At 37.0% G+C, this 23,624-nt stretch overlaps 1 protein-coding gene across 1 annotated transcript in view; it reads left to right on the top strand.

Annotated features, from left to right (window-relative positions):
• LOC121298802 (glutamate receptor ionotropic, delta-2) overlaps positions 1 to 23,624 on the top strand; it is a 611,129-nt gene that overhangs the window by 448,528 nt on the left and 138,977 nt on the right. Inside the window, exon 9 of the mRNA XM_041226028.1 lies at positions 13,618 to 13,719. Coding sequence (XP_041081962.1) covers positions 13,618 to 13,719 — 102 coding nt within the window. The remainder of the gene's footprint in view (positions 1 to 13,617; positions 13,720 to 23,624) is intronic.

Genomic DNA, 23,624 nt, shown 5'->3' on the forward strand with positions numbered 1-23,624 from the left:
ATTTCGCTTGTCTCTAGACCAGCGACAGAAAGTATGTTTAAGTAGATTTTTATGTTATCAGATTAGTTGTAAATTAGAATGTTAAGGGAAAAATCTTTTATGTCTGTGCAGATTGATTTAAAATTGAATTCACAGTTAAGCACTTCGATGTTCCAGCAGGCATTTATGCAAAATAGAAGTCCACTAGATCTGGAAGCTGATTGTGTGTGTGTGTATATATATATATATATATATATATATATATATATATATATATATATATATATATATATATATATATATATATATGCACACATTTTTTTTTATATGCAGTTTTTTATATAACAAGGCTTGACATGAAATTCAAGCCCTGTTATATATTCATATTAACTCAGAAATGGGGCAGTGATCAAATTCTCAGCATTTATGAGGAAACTCCTTTGAATTGCACATTTCAATAAAGAAAATATATATTTTTACAGACTCTAAAACAGGAAGTTATATTCTATTCCTAGAACAGTTTATCCACTAACTTGATAGCATTTGCAACAATTAATTTCTCAAGTCATAAAATACAGTACTTTGATTGAAGTACGCATTGTATTGCAATAAACAAATAGTTCTTTTTAAATGGAGATCAGCTTGTTGATTTCCAGTAGTCTTGTAGCATTATCTTAGACTTGTCGGGAGTTTTCCAACTGGAAACAGTAGCATTGACTAGATGTAACTCATTTCAGAGAATGCGTTGTAATTGAAGAGTTATGTAGTTTGTAGAAGTGTTCTCGTTGCAATTCATTTATATGGCTAGTACATGACCTTATGCCCAGCTTCTGGTTATGCTTCAGTTCATTTTCACAGCGTTCAGATCAAGGCAGTGTCCCGTTTGGCAAAGAGCTACGGCTCTCTTCAAAGCTGATTTCAGCCTTCTCAGAACATGATTTTTATCCAGTCTTTAGATCATAGATTCTCCCATGATTCCAGCACACTTTCCCATTGCTTTCATGAAGTTTCAGAAACTTTCTTCAGAGCAGTTCAGCTTCCATTTCGTTTCTGCGAAATACTTCTCCTCAGCACCACTTTCTTTGCTTGTCCCAGTCTTTTGAGTTAAGTGCCGGCCCATTGTGATTGGATTGTTGAATTCATGGGTGGTGTCTTTAACGTCACACAACCTGCCTAAACATTGGTTAGCTCGTCTCTGAACCACTCCTTGAACGACAGTTCACTCGAATATCCATTGTCTTGTCAAAAGGGGATTGTTGGCTTTTCCCCCCTGCTTTCCTGGGTGTAAGTGTGTGTAAGGCAGATTAAATTTCTGTTATATGTTCAAATGATGTAAAATTATTATTGCTATAAAGGGAATGAAGAGATCTAAGACCATGTTCCTGCCAAATGTGGAGCCCCAGTAACTCAGAGAAGGTGGAAAAAGTTGATTTGCATTAATAGGACATGACAGGGACATAATAGTCTATAATGTCTTTGGAATTGTGCCCATATCCTGAGGGAATGTACCATTAAAGGGTAAGTGTTAAATCTGGAAGTGGATAGAGGAAGGGAAGAACACACCAGAGTGAGTAGAGATGATAGTGTGCAGCAGGCTGCCTCTATTTGTTACCACGAGTTGGATTGCAACCAATATAACATATTCCGCAAGTTGAAATAAAATTGGAGCCTAAATCAAATCTCTGAAATATATTAAAACTGTGTATTCTTCTTTTGTAGGTAGGCTTTTTTTTTATTCCTTCGCCTTCCTGTGTGCATTGCACTTAGGGAAAAAAAAAAGTTTATAACTTAGAAAACTTATAATAAGAAATACAATTATTATTTTTTTTAAATACTCCAAAGTAACTTTCTTGTTTACTGTTCAGATGACAACGATGTTTTAATTGGCCTTTCAGTGCGTCTTTACTGGCTTTTCTGTGACCTGCTGTACTGTACATAGCAGGTGGGACAAAGTCAGTACTGCATTGTTTTGATTTAGGTTGCTAAAATCTAGATTTCAGCATTGGATGTAAAATACCAAAAATGGATGACAAAGCAAAAGAAGGAAAGTATATTATGGCTGATGATCGTGTCAAGACATTTCCCAAAGAAGCTGTATGTGCAGATTGAGGTAATTGCTTTGCACATTTTGTAATGTGACTTAAAGGAAATACGATAGATCGCTATAACTTCAGAATCACACATTAAACAAAAGGCTTCTACAGAGGCTGCTGAACAGAATGTAAAACAAACAACTGCTTTCAGAAAACAAACTGGAAAGTCAACGCAGACAAAAAGTATTCCTGTGTTGGTTCTACCCAAGTTAAATCAGCGCTACAGGTAAAATCAAGCATAGCTACCTCAGTTCAAACAACCTGCTGTTTGCTTTTTAAACGCAATTGGAACTTTAGACCCGAATAGGCACGTTTTCTTTGTTTTGACTCGGTACTGATAAAATAAATTCCTGGATGGGACAAATAACATGACAATGAATGTGCTGCATATATGGACTTTATTAAAGAATGCCAGATACCTTTGGGTAACCAAGTTTTGGGATGGTTTCTAATTGATGTCCTCATCTGTATAACTTGGCAAAGCTCTGCCTTACGAATTCCAACCAATTCAGTGGATGCAGACGTGCCGTCTCAATGTATGGGCACAATGTCGGCAGCAACTGTTGAGATGTTGCATGCTTGCCTTTTAACAAATGACAGCACTCTGTTTTAGTAAGGAAGCAAGTACCACTATTTTTAGGCTTTTATATTGCTCTGAAATATTAGGTGTATTTAATGTTTAAACAGGTCTGCAAAATGTCAGTGAAATCCTAATTATAACCCTAATCCTAATTTGATGACTTGACCATGAGCATATGAATGAATCAATTTTTTCCCCCCACTGCATTCAGTACTTGCTCTGTCTTTGTTGCTTTTTAGTGACATGCTCATCAACAACACCAGCCATCATGACACTTCACCATTAAAACCATATGCACAGGCGCACGCACCAAGAAAAACACATGACACATCATTTGAGTCCCGGTTAATGTGATTTGATAGCTGCAAACAACTCACTCAAACAACACGCCCTAAACCAGTAGAGTATGCTGTTGCACCACAAGACAGTACAGCAGCCACATATTTGAAATTTCCTAATGAAAAAATAAAAATGTCACATTTTACGCCCAGGTTTTCATTGTTTACTCTAAAAATCAGGACAAATGACACCCCAATAGTACCTTGATCGGGACACTGGACAAAGCCTGTGATTATTGTGACGTATGGTCACCCTAGTCCCACTCAACTCAGTCAAAGGTCTTTTCGGTGTTCAATGATACAAGAACCTCAGGAACACAGGAGGTGGAAGGTTAAAAAAAATCCTATTCTGCATGAACCCAGTCTGATCAGTAGGTATTATAGAAGGAAGGACAGATTCGAAATGACGAGCAGGCACCTTAGCAAGAATCTTGACATCAACATTAAGAAGAGAAATGGTGCAGCATGAGCCACAGTTGAGGGGGTCATTTATTGTTTGTTAGTATTAATGAAGTCTTAGCATAGAGACTGAGGGAGGGAAGCAGACAAAAAGGAATCAGAATACATAAAGCTTGTAGAGAAAGTTGTAAAGATTATTTTTTTTAATAAAATTCAATAGGAAAGCCGTTGGGTCCAGGATAATTGCCACTCAGCATTTTGCCAATTGCTTGGGTATTTTGTCTATGGGTATTAATTCCATTAGGCAATCTTTGGCTTGCCAAGGTAGTCATTTTGATGGTTTTCACATTTAAAATTTAAATTACTATGTGTGTTAAAGATCTGTGAATGTCTGTTCTTGACTTTTCATACATACATGTATTAAATACCAAGACAGCGTTTGAAAGTCAGAATCGCAAAAATAAAAGTTCTTCTACCTAGAACCGCCAAAAGTATTAATTTTGACAGCTAATTACAATACATGTTTTTATTGTTAATATAACCTGCAATATGCTATTTTTTTGCATGTATACAAGCCAGTTTGTTATCTCTACCTTCACTGAGTTTACAGCAGTGTGTATTTGAATAGAATATTGCTCTTGAAGTCTAGTTCTATCAGTTTCTTGGAGAACTGCCGTCTGGCTGTCTACGCCAGCATATATAGTTTGCTGACTTATAATATTACTATGAAATAATTTTTCGGGATATCTTCATATTTTTGCATTTTGATTTGAAAGCAACTGCAGATTTATTTGACTTGCCAGGAATGACTCCATTGAAAACAATATTGCTTGCTTCAAGCTAAACGTAAAACATTACACGGACAAGCATTTGTTTCCAACAAAAGCACGGTGCCAGTGGACACAATACATGCCAAACAAAGCTGCCAAATTTGGGATCAAACCTGTGCGAAGATGAAACTCGCCCAGCTGGTCAGAGACCTGGTGGCAATGTGGTACTTAGGCTGATGTAACTGAGCTTGGGAAAATGGGTGAATGTTGCAAATTACTTTTTTTTTCACTGTAATTAGCAAAACAGTTGAAGAAAAAAAAAAAAAAAACAGCCTGGTTGGAACAGTAAACAAAGCGAGGAGAGTTTCCACCATCTGCACAAAACTTAATACTCTGTGAAAGCAATCACTGGTGTCCAGTTGCTGTATTTTACAATGTACTGGACATGGCAGCCGTTAATTACTTTGTCTTGTACAAGGGGAAAATATCGGTAGGAGAGATTTTATCTTGATGCTAGCCACAGAGCTTTGGCAGAAACATTTCCATCAGAAAACTACTAAGTGGCAGGGAAATGCAGCTCAACCTAGATACAGTGCACACCAAGAGACGCATGCAACATAAAACAATGCCAGGTAACTAAATGCAATACAAATTAAGCTTCTGATATCTGTGCCCAGTGTGAAAGAGTAGTATGTGGTAAATGCACACAACAATGTTGATAAACGTGACATCTGTGTGGATTGTGCTAATATGTGGGATACATTGCAGTATGTTTCCATGTTTCACGTTACACAATGGGAATTGTGTTATTTTCTTTGTTATTGTTTATAAATAATGACTTAGTTTTTACAATTTTGAATGTACCAGTTTACAGCTTTCTACACTATTTTTTTTTTCAAATGTTTATAGTTTTTCATTTTTTGAAGTCATGCGTTATATGCGATAATGTGAGAGAAAAAAAGCCTTATGTTATTTTTGTAAATAGTTACTTAGTTTTTACAATTTTGTATGGACATATAGCAGTTTACATCTGTCTACACAATATTTTCTTTTCAAATGTTTGTTTTATTATAATTTTTCATTTTTTTAAGTTATGCGTTATGTGCTAATTTTGAAAATAAAGCCTTTTATGTTTATTTTTTCCTTTAAATATGGTGTTTCTGCTATGCAAATGTTAGATATGATATTCATGAATACACCTTTTGAGTTGTATCTGATAGTTTGTCTTTCATTTTCATATGGAAGCTGTTTAAAATGTACCCGTCAAAATGATTGCTTCCGGCGGTTCTAGTGTTAATGGGGGGAAGTTTAAGAACGATGGATCTACGGGAGGTTCAGATTTATAAAAGGTTGAATAGAACATTTTAAAACAGTTAGTCATTTTGTGTTGTTCAGTATCTTTCACCAAATTCTGGTGTGTGAGAATTTTGCTGGCTTTATCACCATATTCCTATACGTAACTATGTGTAGCAGTTGTTCAGCATGTTTTGTAGCTAGCAATTCAACTTCAGTCTGTAAGGCCAATCACTCTTTATAGAGATTGGGAGTAGGAGAGTTAGCATAGCACTGGTCCAATTTTGAAAAAAGGTCAGACAGCTCCAAAAGCCTATGTAACGGCGTTTGTTGGCCTGGACAGTATATGAAATTATTTGTCTTCATAGAAAGGCCTTTAACCCTTTAAGGACCAAGCATTTTTTGGCTACATTTGACTCTCTTTCAGTAACATCCTGGAAACGGGGAACACTATAAAGTACTTCAGAAACCAGCCAAGCATTTTGTTCGTTTTTTTTCAACATAATTTTTTTTTTTTACGTGAAGTATTTTTTACATGATGGGGTGGCACAGTGGAGTAGTGGTTAGTACTGCTGCCTCACAGTACTAGGGTCCTGGGTTCAAATCTGGCCTAGGGGTTCTGTGTGTGTGGAGTTTGCATGTTCTCCCCCTGTTTGCGTGGGTTTTCTCTGGGTACTCCGGTTTCCTCTCACAGTCCAAAGACATGCTGGTGAGGTTGATTGTTCACTCTAAATTGCCCTTGGGGTGTGTATGTGTGGTGCCCTGCAATGGACTGGCATCCCATCAAGGGTGTAGTCCTGCCTTGGGCCCTGTGTCTGCCAGGTTAGGCTTTGGCTCACTGAGACCCTGTAAAGGATTAAGCAGTTATTGACAATGGATGGATGGATTTTTTACCTGATAACTATAGTTATCTGCTTATATCCACTCATTTCTTGATAATTATACACTACCAGTCAAAAGTTTTAGAACACCTACATTTTTCCAGTTTTTATTGAAATTTACACAGTTTAATGTCTCAATGTACTCTGAAATTAAAGCATAGAACAAATAAACAATTGGAGATAAAAAATAAATTATAGAATCATTTTGTTTAACAATTTAATCTAAATTTTTGACTCATCAAAGTAGCCACCTTTTGCAGATATAACAGCCGAACACATTTGTGGCATTCTTTCTACAATGGAAATCAAGTATTGTTTGGAAAGTTCTTCCCAACACTGTTGCAGAAGTTCCCACAAATGCGTTGCACTTGTAGGTTGCTTTGCTTTCACCCTTCTGTCCAGTTCATCCCAAACAGCTCGATGGAATAAGTCTGGAGACTGTGCTGGCCATTCCATGATTTGAAGCCTACCGTCTTTTCTTCTAAGGTAGTTCTGACATAGCCTGGAGGTATGTTTTGTGTCATTATCTTGCTATAGGATGAACCCCTGACCAACTAGGCGTATACCAGAGGGTATTGCATGGCGCTGCAAAATGCTGTGGTAGCCGTTTTGGTTCAGGGTGCCACTCTGTGCAAGTCGTCGACTCTGGATCCAGCAAAAGAGCCCCAGACCGTCACGCTTCCTCCTTCATGTTTGACAGTTGGTGTTACACACCGAGGAACCATCTTTTCGCCTACTCGACGGCGTACAAAAACCCTGCGTGATGAACCAAAGATTTCAAATTTTGATTCATTGGTCCATAAGACCTTCTTCCAGTCTTCAGTAGTCCATTGGTAGTGCTTCATGGTCCAGGCAAGCCTCTTTTTCTTATTTTGCCACCTTAGCAATGTCTTTCTTACTGCCACGTGACCTGTCAAATCTGCAGCTTGAAGTCTTCTCTTCACTGTTGAAACTGAGACTTACTTCGACCAGTGTTAAGCTGTGCTTGAAGCTGTTGTCCTGTGAGCAGCCTATCACACAAGCTGTTGACTCTCAGAAACTTGTCTTCTGATTCTGTTGTGGCTTTGGGTCTGCTAGACCTCTTCCTGTCAGAGTTTCCTCCAGTTTCCAAGTGCCTTTTGATGGTGTAGGAAACTGTACTCACTGACACCTTGGCTTTCTTTGCAATTTCTCTAAAGGAAAGACCTACACTTTTAAGGATTAATGGTTTGTCTGTCCCTTTGTTAATTGCCTTTTTCTCGCCATTATGATGGCAATATACTACTTCCTGCAGTACAATACTGTCCAAATAATGCTTAAGAGGGTGTAGTAACACAGTCTGTTCCAACACTGTTTTTATACAGACAGACGGTTTGTAAGTAATCAACAAAAGTGTACCTGTAGGAATTGTTAGCATCAACTTTCAAGGCTTAATTTGCTTCCATTGCTGCATAACAGCTGTAAGTTGTTAACCCATTACTTGTTCCCTGAAAAAGGCCTTTTTGTATAACTCTGAAATGCACATTATTTTTCAGTTTTTGGTAACCTAAACTTTTTTTTTTTTTTTAAAACTTCTAGCAGTTCACTGCTTGCTTTTGTACCACTTCAGGTTATTCACTGGACTTGAACTGCTTAAATTTCAATAAAAAGTGGAAAAATGGGGGTGTTCTAAAACTTTTGACTGGTGGTGTACATGTTGTAAAGACATATGTATATTTTAAAACCCAAAACAAAATAAATGTCCTAATATAACTATCAAATACATCAGATTTACAGCTTTTTTCCCCCATGTCTTTCTTATCTTTCTCTGAAGCAGGCTGTGATGTATTTCCTCTCCACGCTGCCAAAACTTTCTCCGCTCTTTAGACAATAAATGCTCCTCTCAGTGACATCACACACAAAAATAAACTATCAGGGAGTGAGCGTTAGTCCCTCACCTATCCAGTGATATGTGTTTCAAACCTGTACTTCAAAGCACGGTGGCTATGTAAGTCATCAAATCAAAGTGCTTTTTTTTTTTTTATCGTGTTTACACGACCGTGGTCCTTGAAAGCCACTTCAGTATTATCGTGTTAACACGATCCTGGTCCTTAAAGTGTTAAGGTCTCCCATAATATAGAGGAGGATACTTCAGGAGTAGTATTGATGTCTAGAAAAAAAAAATACTTTGTTAGAAATAAACTAAACAAAATTTTGGTCTGAAGGTAAGAGAGAATTGAAGCACCAAGGAGCAAAGGTCAGGGCTGGGGTGGTAAAAGAATTCCAAAACCAGGAGGGAATGATCTGAAATAACAATGCCGTGATAGGTGCAAGACCGAACAGAGGAGAGCAGGCTGTTATCAATAAGCAAGCTGTTTATATGGGAGAAAGTCATATGGACATGAGAATAGAAATAAAAAGTGCCATGGGTCATAGATTGCATAATTGTATAACCCGATCCCCACCGACTACACAACATCAAATCAAATGGGCGGTGCTCAACCGCCCACACCTAAACAATATAATAATAATAATAACAAAATAATCAAAGGGGCGGGACACTCCACCACAGGTGCATAAATGGGTTTGTGGCAGGCTGGCGAGTGGATAGAGGCCCAGAGACAGACTGCAGTTCAAAAAAATAACTAATTTTATTATAAATAAACACAAAAATAAAGTGCACAAGGGTAAAATAAAGGGATTTAAACACAAATAAAGCAATCAAAAAGCAAAACTTACAAAATTAAGGTTTCCAGGCTGGGCAATGCCTTCTCTGGATTCAAAAATCACCAAAACCACAAACACCAACCTGCTTCCTCAGCTCCCTCCTCCTAAATGAGAAGCAGAGGCCTCCTTTTATGTCAGGTGGCTGGGCGCTGATTGATCATTAATTAAACTAATTATCTAATTAACTAATCAACCCCAGCCACCTGAGGGTTGGGCAGGCAGGTAGGGGAAATTAACCCCATCCCTGCCAATTTAAAAAAGGGCAGAGCTTTGCTCTGCCACAGGGTTCCTGAAGAAATGCAATGTCAAATTTAAACTGCTGGAGGTGATTTCACTTTACTGGGAGATTTAGCCCTCTAACATTCCAGCTCACAAAATTAACAGAACGAGGTCCTACATGAGCTGCACCACTTGTATGTGTCATATTAGAAGCCATAAAGAGAGAATAATTTAAATTTTTGTAACAAGATCTCTAGCTTTGCAAGAGTGGAATAACAATGTTCAAATAACCAGTGGGAGTTGTGGTTTGCTGCAGCAGAGGGTGCCCAAAGGATAATGTATATAAATAGATTCTATAATGGGGGCCCCACCTTCACCCCCAAAAAGCTTTTTATAATTACACAGTAGCCCCTCGCTAAACCAGACATGTTTGTCCAACATAAGGAGGTGTCAGGTTTAAAAACAATATAATAAAATCGCACATTTTAAATGTCATTGGGCTGAAATAACACTAATGTGTTTTGAGTAGGCTACACACTACATCATGTAAAAATATAAATCTGTAGAGTAGGCCTATACAGTGTACAGTGAATTAGTAAAATCTTTTTACTTTAGCCTGTAGGCTACCAGTAACACAAACTGCTGCATTATACACTTTGGTGTATAATGCGAATGAAAGATTTTTTCAGGACTTGTCTTATTTGAAAAAACTCCTTTTCTGTATTGTACTGTGTCTGTGTCTAACTGTGCTATGCCGAAGGATAACACTATGCCATTATTATTATTATTATTATTATTATTATTATTATTATTATTATTATTATTATTAATAATAATAATAATAATAATAATAATAATAATAATAATAATAATAGTTAGTCATTTAGCAGATGCTTCTATCCAAAGTGACTTACAGAGACTAGGTGAACTATGCATCAACAACTGCTGCTGTTAAGTCACATAAAATAGAACCTCTTTTTTTTTTTTTTACATCTCATCCAAAGGACAGAGCAGCAGGAGATAAAGGAGTCACTTGATCAGGGTCACATAGAGTGTTAGTGGCTGGGATTAAACCACTAACTGCCAGGTAACAAGACCCGTTGTTCAACCACTAGACCACCAAACCTCCTTAACATTTTGAAGTTCCAGTAACCTAACCCTGACCCGACCAAGTTTTTTCTATTTTGTGAACAAAATATATTTGTTCTCCTCCAGTTTTAAATACTTCTAACATTTTTTAATTATACCAGACAAGTAGTGTATGCAAAATAGCTGTTTTTTTTTATTTGAAATACTTAAACAATTTTTTGGTGGACCATTTAGGGGAAGTGAACAGTCAGATTGTTTTCTAAATGGTTTCATGTGATCACATCCAACATTAACATTTGTGAAATGTATTCCACCGAATATAGACTTGCAGCCAAATAATATTTCTCAAGTGCAGGTAAGGATAGCCCTCCTAGTTTAGAGAGTGAGAGTCTCCTTTTCTTTATTATGGGCTGAGAACCTTCCATAGAAAATCTACCCAACAAAGATATTGGCAGTATTTTCCAGTTCAAGGCGTTCGTTAGTATACTGATTATTGGTAGCCTAAAACGTCAATCTTCACATAATATAATGATTCACATGCAAATAAATATTTCCCTATCTAACTAACTGTATGATTTTTTATGGACCCAGCCTCCCCATATAATATATATATATATATATATATATATATATATATATATATATATATATATATATATATATATATATATATATATATATATATAGGCTATAAAGAAATTTGTGATTTTTTTTTTTTTTTTTATCGAGACGTTAAGCCACCATGTATTAAAGTTGTGTGTTCATTTGTTCAAAAACAACAATAAGAAAAAAACATGCAAGAGAGACCAGAATATAAGTACTTAAGACTGCCTCTTTGTCACCATTTGAAGTAAAACATTTTACACTGTGTTTCACTAATACAAGTGAATAGTTGCAGCTAACAATAATGACGCATAACACACAGTACTGATATAACAGTAAAAGCTCACTCACAAAATTGAACAGCCTTTACGGTGTTTGCAAAACGGCAATAAACCTACAGTCACAAAATTTTACAGTAAATAAGTAAATACAGTACTTGCATCACGGCCCACAGTTTTCTTTTGCATTGCTAACCATAGCAACTGGAAAGGTGATCACTGATTGGCTAGAGAGGGTTACAAGGCATACCAATCCCCCACTAGCAAAAGACAATGTCAGAGTGACGTTTCTTTTTCTGTTATTTTTCAGCATTATTTTGCAATGAAATTACATCTAAAAAATATAATCCTTATAGTCACATCAAAAGTTGAGGCAACTATAAAAAGTTGATCTGTGTTAAAACTTGCAATTTCTGCAACAAATTCATGGCCGGTGATTTTTTTACAGCCTTATCTATAGCTCATTTCTTCATCTTTTTAGGTGTAAAACTAACTGCAAATGTGAAAAACAATCCACAGGGGCTATTGCCCCTGGACCTCACTGGAGACCTGATGGGTCGGAAAACGTGCACCATTGCTTAACCCTTGTGAGTCCACTCACTTCTTTCAGAGTCTAACCCTGGTCAGGACAGAACAGGAGTGGAGCTCTAGCTCCTGCCCTGAATCATGCACATGTCTACAAATGAGCCATACAAAAATGAATGCCCAAAACATACTCAAAACAGAACTGTAATAAGTTACTAACATTGTTGAAAAAAAAAATCCTGACGTGTAGATAAGTAGAATAGCTTATTCAGAATGGCAGCTTAACTAACGAGACCCAAAGAAAAGTAGAGTAAGAAACATTTAAATTACCATTATGAGCTTCTCTTTAACAAATAATATTACAGTAACAGCAACTTAAAACAATACAAGTGAAGCAAGCATGTAATTCTGAATTGCACTGTTTTAAAATTAAGGCTTTTAAAGTCACACACATTTTTACTTCAATAGTTTTTACATTCAAAGTTGCCAGTAAAGTTCAACAGCCTCATCATATGTTTTATTGAGAGGTCTATAATGTAAAATGACGTGGGTGGAAACCAAGTACAGCTAATAGTTTTTTTAATGATTATGAATGCTGTGCTGAAATGTGTGCCATGTAGGCTTAAAGTGGTTGTTTCTAAGCACTACCGTATAGAAGTCTCAAATGTGAAGTTTTGAAAAGAAACACAGTGCTAAAATGTACATTCATTTTAAAACATGATATCTGGTAAAACTAGTTTTAAAAAAGTATGCCTTTCCTACCTCATTAGACCTCAGCAGTGTCATCAGTGTCAAGAATCGTACTGGCTGCAAAGCAAGTTAATCATTAGCGGAAGCTGCTAGTTGTTTACTAACAGCTGAACCACAGGTAATATAAGTCTGGTATACTATACTGTAGCTTCCATTTAGAATAGTGACTAACTATTGATTGTTAATGTCAAAGAGTGAGATTGGCCTTAGTGGTTATCCGTGTATTGGTGGACAAGTGATGATTCTATGATTGTTGAGTCTCTTAATTTACCAGTGGCATTAGCATGGTTTTCTGGAAACTGTTTGCGGTATGCTCTGAAGCTCTCAAAGGTAGTACAAAACAAATGATGATTGAAATGTTCTGCTAATATCCATGGAGAAATAGGCATCTATCAGTAATAGAAAATTATGGGTATAATCACTTTTTAATGAAAGACAAAGTTGATTTTTTAAAAATTGATCTGCCAAGGAATAGCCACAAACGGCTTATTTGAGTTATATGGGGATTGGATACTAACACAGCCATGACCCTCGTCGGTAAATAATTTATAAGCCTCACGAGTAAACAATGAAACTAGCTCACACACAAGGCCACATTTACAAAGTATGATTGCATATTAACGACTCGCTGAGGCACAGATAAAATCAATAATGTATAGTTTCTGTCAAAACAGTTAATGAAAGTGCCTGCAGCGTAGTGCCTAAATCAAGTCCATGCTTTAGTGAGCAAATGCTTCAACTGGACTTGGTGAACCAGACATCACTGCACCTCTGCCTGCAGCTGCACCTGCCTGGTCAACAACAAGCTCTTGTCACCCTCTCCACACTATTCGGGCCCACTGTTGCCGATTCTTGGTCCCTTTGAGGGGCGCCGGGGTGTTCATGGCACATTTTATTGGTAGTTTTTTTAGTGTTATATTTGCTCTTTCTACATCCTAATAGATGTTCTCTGTGAGTTACCATCACTGGTAGTATCATGTGAGTTGAGTGTTGTGTTTGAATAAGATCTGCGGGACATGGCAATTGCAACCTCTGTCTCAGTCTCCTGCCTGTCAGTATCAGAGAATACCCACACATCCTGTTCTCCACTGTTACACAGCCATTTAACACTGACATGTTCCTTGTTGTTTTACAGCTTGGTAATTGGAATCCAGTCACTGGTCTGAATGGGACTCTCACAGACAGGAAACTGGAGAACAACATGCGGGGAGTGGTGCTGCGTGTGGTGACAGTGCTGGTAAGTCTGCTTCGCAAGATGATAGTATTTCTGCTATCCAAGTGTGTTAACTGAATCATGGCCATGCTGGTTAAAAAAAAACTCCACAGAAACATAAACTTTGCACCAATGAATGTTGGTTTACAAAAAACTGTTTAAATGGTTAGAAACAAGTATAACTATGCCCCAAACTGAAATCTTCAGTGTTATGATATTTGTTTGTTTACAAAATGATTTCAGTAAATCTTGCCTAATATATATATATATATATATATATATATATATATATATATATATATATATATAGATTTTTGTATGTGAAAAATGCACACATTAAGGTAAATTATTTTGTAATGATAATATATTTGAAGCTATTGGAGAAGAATATTTATCGAACACTCATTTTCAGATATTTCATTTCTGCACCAGTCAACTTCCTCAAGTGGAATGAAGGAATTAATGCGCCACTGAAAACACATCAGTTATAGAAAAACGCTATGATTGGTACTCCAAATGTGAGCCAATGTGTCTAGCTTCTCTGAGTTTGAGTTATTTTCAAATAAATGGTAAACATTTAAAGAAAAATATATTTTAAAAAAAAACACTCATAAAAGTTTAGTTTTTCCTACCAGGACTCAAACTACCAGAAGCAACTCAAACAGGGGTGAGGGAATTAGAAGCCCCTCCAAAATTTTTAAAGTGGGGGTGCTGAAAGCCATTGACCAAAACTGTAACTCCTGTACATGATGGAAGCCATGCTGCTGCACCACCAGCAACCCTAGTTCCAGCACCCCTGACCCCCTCTATAAAAATTGTTCCAGTTCCATTGAACTCACATGTGCCAGATTCATTTCTTCAACGGGAACAACAGCACAGTAAAAGAGAGATATGTTCACCAATTTGATTGTTTATAAATGCAATGAAAAAACAATTTAAAGATCATATTTCACTCTTTCATAAAGGAAAATGTGACATCTATGAAGCGATGGTAATACAAAACATTTACTGGAATTATTTTGTTAGTTGTATGCACTTTAAGCACAGTTTGTTTTAGTATTATTAAATAATTTAGTATGGATACAATGCCCAACAAAGAAATAATTGAAACATATGTTTCTTTTTTTCAATCTTTCATAACAAATTCTGATGTTTGAGGCAATTGTAAGAAGAATTGTAAACACAAAATATCACTTATGCTCAAATAGCTATTACAAAAATGTGCCTTGCATCCAGTCTCATGGAAGACTTGTTGCTGAACCTGATCCATGTGGATAATATAGTCTACTGGAGCATGTAGTCTACAGAAATGAGTAATGCTTGAGACTGTAGATAATACATTTCTCCCCAGTAATACTGAGGCTCAACAAATAGCATACAGCAATGCTTTGTCTTGCCACATTCCTCTGATTTATGCAGCTGTGGATGAAAGTCATATTCCATTTTAGCTCCGGCACATGGCTACTGGGGTTACGTGAATTGTAAGGGATGGCTGTCCATCATTCTACAGGGGCTTGTGGATGCATTTTCTTTCTTGACAAAGGCATTTTCCAAATCATTTGTGTTGGGACCCTGGGAAGTGCACATAATGTAGCTGTGTTTTGCACCTCTCACTTGTACCTGCACCCTGAGCAGCACCCAAAAGCACCTTGAGCACCGTTTGCTTCTGTCTGGAGTGAAGCGACCCTTGAAGATTGTTGGCTGATCCTGCATAGGCGCTCCGACCATGGCTTGGGAAGGACTATCAAGGACCCAACCTGGATACCAGGACCGGAGATCTTTGACAGGATCAGTGTAAAGTTGGGACAAGCTTTTGGATGTCTCAAAGGACATTGGTATGTGCTTGGGAAACGGTCAGAAATTCAATGCTCTTTCATGTATGCTGTAGTAACAGCTTGTTGCATGTTACATATTTCTTATGAAGAAAAACATCAAGGGTACTATCGCCACTGGAAACTGCAGGCACTAGAAGATGCTTGCCAATACCAGCAGCCACCAGAATGGAGGGCTGTCACCGAAGTTTTCAACAATCACAGTGCGCTCCTCAGTTGTGTTGAAGATGTTGGTCAACACATAAAACCTCCTGGTAAATTAATGCTCTTTCCTTTCAAGTACGAAATGGAACTATTACCTGATGGGATATAATCTCTTATAACCCAAAGTACTTGGGCACTTATCTCAAAGCTACTCCTTTAAGAGCACCGTACATCATCTCTGCCTCCAGAAGATAAATACGAGTGGCGCATGGCTCAGTGCCATTTTTTCTTTCAGCCTTTGCCTGAGGAACGAGTGAGCTTTAGTTTTAAGTCAGAACTACAGAGATAAGTTAATTTATTTTTCACTCATTTCATATTTTGAAATAATTTTGCTTTTCAAGTGATCATTCTTCTTTTAGGTTCTGATTAAGTCCCGTCCACAGTCATGTGCCCTGAGCAAAGCCAGCACCTCTCCCGTCCCTTCCCCGGGATTCAATACCTTGTTGCAGCTAAGTTCACACTCTCTCCCTTGCTGCTCGGCTCTTCGTATGTCGATATTAAAATTCTTGCTTGTGCCTTTTCATATATAATTGCTGTCCTCGGACCATAGGCATTTGCCACTCAGTGTAACCTTGCAGCATATACACTGCATGAGGGTCATCCCTCATTGTACTATGAACTATACGCCATGGATCCTCATCGGTCTTTGGCCAGATTGCTAAAGGCAGTTATCTTCCTTTTTACCACATCTGCCAGTGCTGCAAGTCCTTCACTTGTGACAGCTTGGGTATTCTATCCAATCAGGTAATGGTTACATTTCATATTTGAAAGGGAACATTAGGTTATTACCCTGGTTCCCTGAAATACAAATCTAACCATTACCCTTCAAGGTTGCTGCATTCACTCGTGTATCTGCGTCACTTGTATTTACTCCTTGGGGTGGAGACGACATCAGACACACATACAGGTCACTTAAAGGAGCAGCTTTGATATAAGTGCTCAAGTAATTTGGGCTATAAGAGATTTTATACCATTATATACATTTCTATTCCAGGGAATCAGGGGGTTATGATAAGAACCTAAGGTTTTCTTTGTTTTTGTTAGTTTTTGTAGAGGGCTTTGAGTATTTGAGTACTTCTCTAAGCAGGAGGACGGCTGAACCAGAAAATGTAGTCTGATAATTCACCAACAATTTACAAATTATTAAATAAAAGAGAGAAACGTTTGCCAACCTCAGTTTTTTATTTTATTTATAATTCAATTAAGTCTGTGTGTGATACATTAACCAATTGCGGTCCATTTATTCAGCGCTTGTCAGGCGTGTCAGGTCCAATTTATTTTCACACGCGTAGTTTATTTTACAGGCAATGTTTAAATTTTTTTTTTTTCTGAATAAAACAGGTTTAAAAGGCACTCAGTACCGTATCTCCAGCCAAGCCCCACCCCTTGTTCGCTGTATTTTTCACATACATCTTTATAGACGTGCATACTGATAAATCCTCTGATCACTCATTTTATCCCCAAACACCTCAATAATGCGATCCAAGTCATTATTTTATTACTATAACATTTCAAAATGCTCTGCAAATGTCCGTGATATTCTTTGAGCGCTGGATGCAGAAGCAGCTATCTCCTTTGTTTAAGTCCGTGTTATGTATGTGGTGCATGGGGCTATCAGATACCCCCCTTTTTTTTGGCTTCATTCGGTTTTTCTGGAGAAAAAAATGACTAGATACCTGTGCTTTACATCTTTTTGATGATGTCAGACAGGGTCTGACATCGGACTGGAAAGGGAAAATTATAATGTCGGACCTGGTCCGACATAGAACCGCAAAGAGTTAATAATAAAATAACACAAAATAAAACTTATACGACCCTGATTAGTACAAATCTTGGACTACCTTACCTAAAATAACATTAGGTAGTCCACGATTACCATGACATGCCAGTAGACTGGCCGTGGTTATAGTAAATAAATACCCACTAGAGCAGGGTTGCAAACCTTTTTACTACTAAGTGTCACAATTGTACTAACTGAGAGTGTTATGGTTTCTAGAGTGCCAGCTCCCACCTGGGTTATAGCTGGTTACTTTGAGGCGGATACATGATGCACTGTTTTTATTAGTGTGGCTGCTTCTTTTACCGCACATTATCGATACATTTGAGAAAACAGCTGTTCACAGAAGTATGTTGAACCAAACGAAGAAAGGAGAGCTGCAGCCAGAAGCTTCATTTGACTGAATGACACAGGTAAGACATTCTAGCATTGCAGAATCAAGTGATCAGGCTTTGGTGATTTCTTCAGTGAAAATTCTAGACCAAAACCTGAAAGAGATGCTTTCTCTCTCTCCAAATGTTCAAGTTTATGATTCAAGTCTACACATTTTTCTGTCCGAGACGGGTTTTCCTGGAACTCAATCGGTTGAATTTCAAGGTCATCAAGACCCAGCAACTCGCATTCTTTCCACTTCAGGGTCAGGAATTTGAACCCTCTATTGTCCTGAACTTTAATGCCTGCATCAACACTTAGGGGTAGATGTACTAAGATGGGCCAGTCGCAGCACAAATATACCACAATTTAAATTTTTGTTGCGACAATTCAAAAAGTATACATTTTGTTGTATGTACTAAGAGAAAATAAGTTCATGAAGAGAGCCATACTATACAAATTTAAGTTTTATTTGTTGAGTCATCTTAACGAGATCTGTAGCATCTCCATCTCTATCTCTAGAGTTGTGCATCTTTTTCTGAATAAATAATGAAAGGCAGTTTAATCCCATCAGATTTTATAGTGGAGCCCCGCCTTCGCTCCCAAATGAAAAATGTGTTTCTACACGGTAGCCCCTCACTAAACCGGACATGTTTGTCTGACATAGGGAGGTCTCAAGTTTCAAAAAATTACAATGAAAATCACACACACATTCATTTATAGTGCTCAATGTATTTTAAATGTATAAATCACTGCCCTGAAAGAACACTAATGTGTTTTGATTAGACTACACGTTACATAATGTAAAAAAATGAATCTGTACGGTAGGTCTATACAGTACGGGCGTGTAGTTAAATTTATCTGTGCTCTGCAGCGCTGAGTCGGAAATGACATCACTTGTTGCTCATCGGTGCTGGGAATTTATCAACAGTTTGGTGACTCCACGTAGCTGATAATAATAATAGAAAGGTTGCTGCTTGGCATGCAAGGCTTTGGTTGACCTGTGCGAGCTGAAAGCTTTTTGGGACGAAGGTTTAGTTATCTTTAACCAAATAATTAGGAGCTAGCTTGTTGTTACATTAAATTGTAGAAAGCAGCTAGCCTGCAATTGTAATTTGTTTGATGTATAAAAGGACAAATAACATACACGATAAAAAAAAAAAAAAATTTTCTCTCTGTCATATCAAATTCTTGTACGTCACCAGCTCAGTCAGCTACTCTAGATAAGTTGGCAAATATATATATTTGCTCTCAGTCGATATAGATATATATATATATATATATATAAATTATATATATATATATATAATATATATATATATATATATATATATATATATGTTTATCAATATGTTTATTAGCGCTATTATATATTTATTAAAAAATACACAACTCCATACCCATTTACAAAAGATTTGGCATCTCTGACTACAATTACATTGATAATAGTACCTCCGTACAAGACAAACTTCCACAGTGGGAGCAACCATTTCGGTTTTGCTGCTGTTCACTGACTCTCAACCCCGGTGAATCTGCTGCTTCAGTGATGACGCACCGGTGAATTTAACAACGGTTCATTGAGCAACAACTCATGAATTTAACAATGGTTCATTGAGCTACTCCTCGTGAATTTAAAAATGGTTTGCTGAATCCGCTTTACATCGGTGCATGCAGCGGTGAATTTAACAATGCACCCTCATGTGGTGCACGCGTTTCACTCCCCCCCCCCCCGTGTCTCTCAGTCATTCCCCGACGTTTATATATATATATATATATATATTATATATATATATTATATATATATATATATATATATATTTATTTTTTTAGAACATTTTAAATAAATACAAACTTGACAGCTGATTAGTCCAAGTTCTTACCTTCACTCTAGAACTGGCAAAATTAAGTTTGAAGTGGTGAAAGTCAGTGAAACTTCAGTGATTTTTCCTGGATTTAATGTAAATCGTGTATTGTTTTCTGAGATTTAGCCAAAAAAAGTCCATATTTAGCTAAATACATTAACAAACACATTCTTGAAAGTCAGTCTGTAAGGCAGCTCGCAGCAATGCCAAATCAAACGCATCAATGGCCGTGGGCTTGCATGTTAGCCTCGGGTATACCGGTAGCTGGCAAAAGAAATATTTTTTTCTGATTTATTTTCTTAGATTTAATTGCTGAACGATAATGTTTTTCAGATTTAAATCGTCAAGTTAAAAAAAAAAAAAAAAAAAATTATTTGTTAGAAACCCAGATTTAACATGTCAGCTAAATGTTCAGTCACTACATGTAAAAAAAAAAAAGATTTATAGACTGATTTTAAATGTTGAATTTGTGATACGCTTCTGTATTTTGCTAAATCTGGACTTTTTGTTAAGTCTAGGAAAAAATAAGTGATACATCAAAGGAACATGTAATGTTTATAAAATGTGTTAATACTATGATAGACTTATTTTTAATGTTAAGCCCTTACCTTCAAAAGTGCATAAAACAAAGGACACAGGGGCTGAGGGTGTGCAGCTGGTCTACCTAATTCCTGCTGATTGATTGATGGATGGAGTCTATAAAGGGTGATTGGGGCGTGCTAAAGAAAGAGGGTTGTGCTGGAGTTGAGCTGTGAGCTGGGAACTGTGAGCTGTAACTTGTTAACTGTGAGCTGTGTATTTGGGACAAGTCATCTCCGCGGAAGGGATTACTGTTGAGTCAGTGAAAATTGAGATAGTGAAGACTTGGCCAATACCAAGGACTTGGTTTGCATGGTTTATTTTAATTGCAAATATATGTCCTGCCCACTATTACAGTCTCATTACAGGAGTCATTAGTTTATCTGTAATGTAATCACAGTTTTTCATATAGACTGCTCGTTCTCAGGGTTCTGGGCCGCTTTGCTTTTATAATGTCCCAATTTCTGGGACGCTTTCGTTTTCAGATAATGTCCCAAATTCTGGGCCAAATTTAGTCATCGCCTGTTTTTTTTACCAATTTGGAATGCCCAATTATTATTTTTTTATCCTGGTTCATCACTGCAACCCCCCGGCGACTCGGAAACGTGTTCCTTCCAATCCGCCATTTTTCGCACTGCGGAAATTGTTGCATGTTGAGTTTATATTTTTGTTCAGTGTAATTTCACAATAACTGACAAGATGTATGTCAATTTTGGGAACAATGTCATCTTTTGGGAACAAACTCTAGATGAGATTGTAGATGAGTCTGAATTGGACACTAACACTAATTGAAGTGGTGAAAAAAAAAAGTGAGTACTACTACAAGGCATCTTGAACTTACTGAAATGCAGCTTCTGAACAAAGAAAAGGAAGAAAAAAATACACAAAAGACCACTGCCTGGGCATTGGGTGTCCATAGGGTGCATCTGGGCATCATATTTGACTGGCTAAAACAAAAATCTTAAATATTGATTTCAAAGTAATTCCTAACTGAAATTTTAAGTTTTGGAGGGGTCGTGGTAGTACCTGACACTGCCGCAGGTCTTGTGAGAAAGGTTTGGTTTGATGTGCAACTAAATATGGGCAGGTGTGGCAAAGAATGTCTGCGTGATTTAAAAGCAGACTTGTTTGTGCTTTGCCACGATGAAAATGGCCAGTAATATTTCATTTTAAAATTTAATGAACAAACCAATAATCACAATCTTCTTTGCCTCGTACTAAGTTTGAAAAAATACATTAGTAAAATTCCTAAAGCCAGTGCCTTGAGTTTTTATTTACATCCTAGACGTCAGGAACAAACCTACCTAGATTCGGAAGCGGTGTGGTATTCAAGGGAGCCTATGGGAATAAATGATCTGTCCACCATGATGCAAAACAAAGCAAACTAGCCGGACTGAGTCGCTGATACACAAACCACAGCGTTAGGTCCACAGTGGTGCACCTCCTTAGTGAAGCAGGGCTTGAAGCATGGCAAATAATATCTGTCACTGGTGTGAGGGAAGCCTTAAAAATTACTGGGCACCATCTTCAAGTAATGGCAAACAGTGGAGCCACATTCTGTTCTGCACTTCCATAGACACCGACAAGGACAGCAATGAACAAACACCATGTTGCTCAAAATCGCTTGCTGCAGCTCTACCTACTGTACAGAATGAAAATCTAGTAAAAGGGCCTGTAAGTCTTCAAAGCTGCAATTTCAATGGCAGTGTTCAATGTAATGTTTATTAAAAAAAATAAGTAGTTTTTAATTATTTTTTAATTAATGCATATTTGTTTTTATTTTTATTAAGTTTTAAGGGATTGTTTTTTTTTATGTCAGCCAGAGGCGGAAAGATATTTAATAAAAATGACTTTTTTGTTAATTCAAACATGTTTTTACGTTTTTTTTTTTTTTTTTTTTTAATTGTTTGTTGACCCATTTTATAAGTGCAATACGGCACTTCAGGGTGTGGGATATACTCTAATATCACCATATTAGAGTATATCAATTACTCTATTCCCGGAAATATCACCATATTATCCCACACCCTGTTGTGTGTTATTGCTTACGTAATGAGGTCAGTATTTTCTATGTCGTTCGTCAACAAATCAGCCCAGTAGTCACTAGTGACAACTGCTTCTGTTTTGTATAATTTGTTTCAGTTTTCAAGAATTGTTTAATAGGATGTTAGTAGTTAAAACACAACCACACAATATGATAGAGATGGGTAAAGCAGAAGATCATATTACTATAATCTCTATGAAACTATAAAAAATGTTGCTAGTACTACCCGCGTTCCATTGAGTTCATTGGTTCTTGCTAATTCAGCATTTTTGTCAGTTGTAAAGCTTAAAAAGAGTGCATCTTCAGGCAGAATGTATCTAGTCTCTGAAACAAGTTGTGTGTAGGGAGATGAAAGCAACCAGGTTTGTTGAAGGAATGTATAGCTAGTCATCTGATATTAATGATGTACAGTAATTGAAATTGTTTAACAATGGTAGTGAACATTAATACATAGTTGTAAAATAAATAAGAGTGTTTATAATATTAAAGGTGCCCCTTTGAAAACCTTCATAGTTGTTTTAAATGATACTCAGTATACAATATAATGCATTTGCGTTGCAGGTTGTCGAAAGAAAAAAGATTTTGTTGAAGGGAAGTTTCTATTACCACAAGAACGATCTGTTGACATGATCCCTTTGGCTGTGTGAAAGGATTATGAAGGTATTATACTGGCATAGATTGCGTAATTTTGTGCTGTGTGAATGGATATTTTAAATAATTTTTTTAAAGTCTCGGAGATGGCTCAACAGAGGCATTTGTGTGTGAAAGGGGTATTGTACACGGTGCCAGGATTTCAAGCAACAGCCACACAAAGCCGCACATTCGCTTCATTTTTATACTCCAGCCCATATTCAGATGCACAGGTGTAGTTTTCGAAACTCCACAGTTAATACGTAGCCAGTAACGTTTGAGATGCGCACTTGGCAGCTCAAATTAAATGTGCGTCCGCATCTAATTGCGTTTGCCGGCTCTTAGTACATAGGCCCCCTGGTGGTTACAGTTGTTTTTCAGGAATGCATGTGCATATAAGCTATATACAAATGTCATAATTTTTTAATTGAAAAGCATACACTGCCCCTCTTAAATGGCTGGAAATGACCACCATCTTTTATGCATATGGGTCATAATATTGTTTAGGGTAATAGTAGCTTACTTCAGCAGCATATACATGTACGATCATAAGAACATAAGAACATAAGAAAGTTTACAAATGAGAGGAGGCCATTCGGCCCATCTTGCTCGTATGGTTGTTAGTAGCT

Source organism: Polyodon spathula, chromosome 2 (genome assembly GCF_017654505.1).
Source record: "Polyodon spathula isolate WHYD16114869_AA chromosome 2, ASM1765450v1, whole genome shotgun sequence".
In the NCBI taxonomy this organism is placed as follows: domain Eukaryota; kingdom Metazoa; phylum Chordata; class Actinopteri; order Acipenseriformes; family Polyodontidae; genus Polyodon; species Polyodon spathula.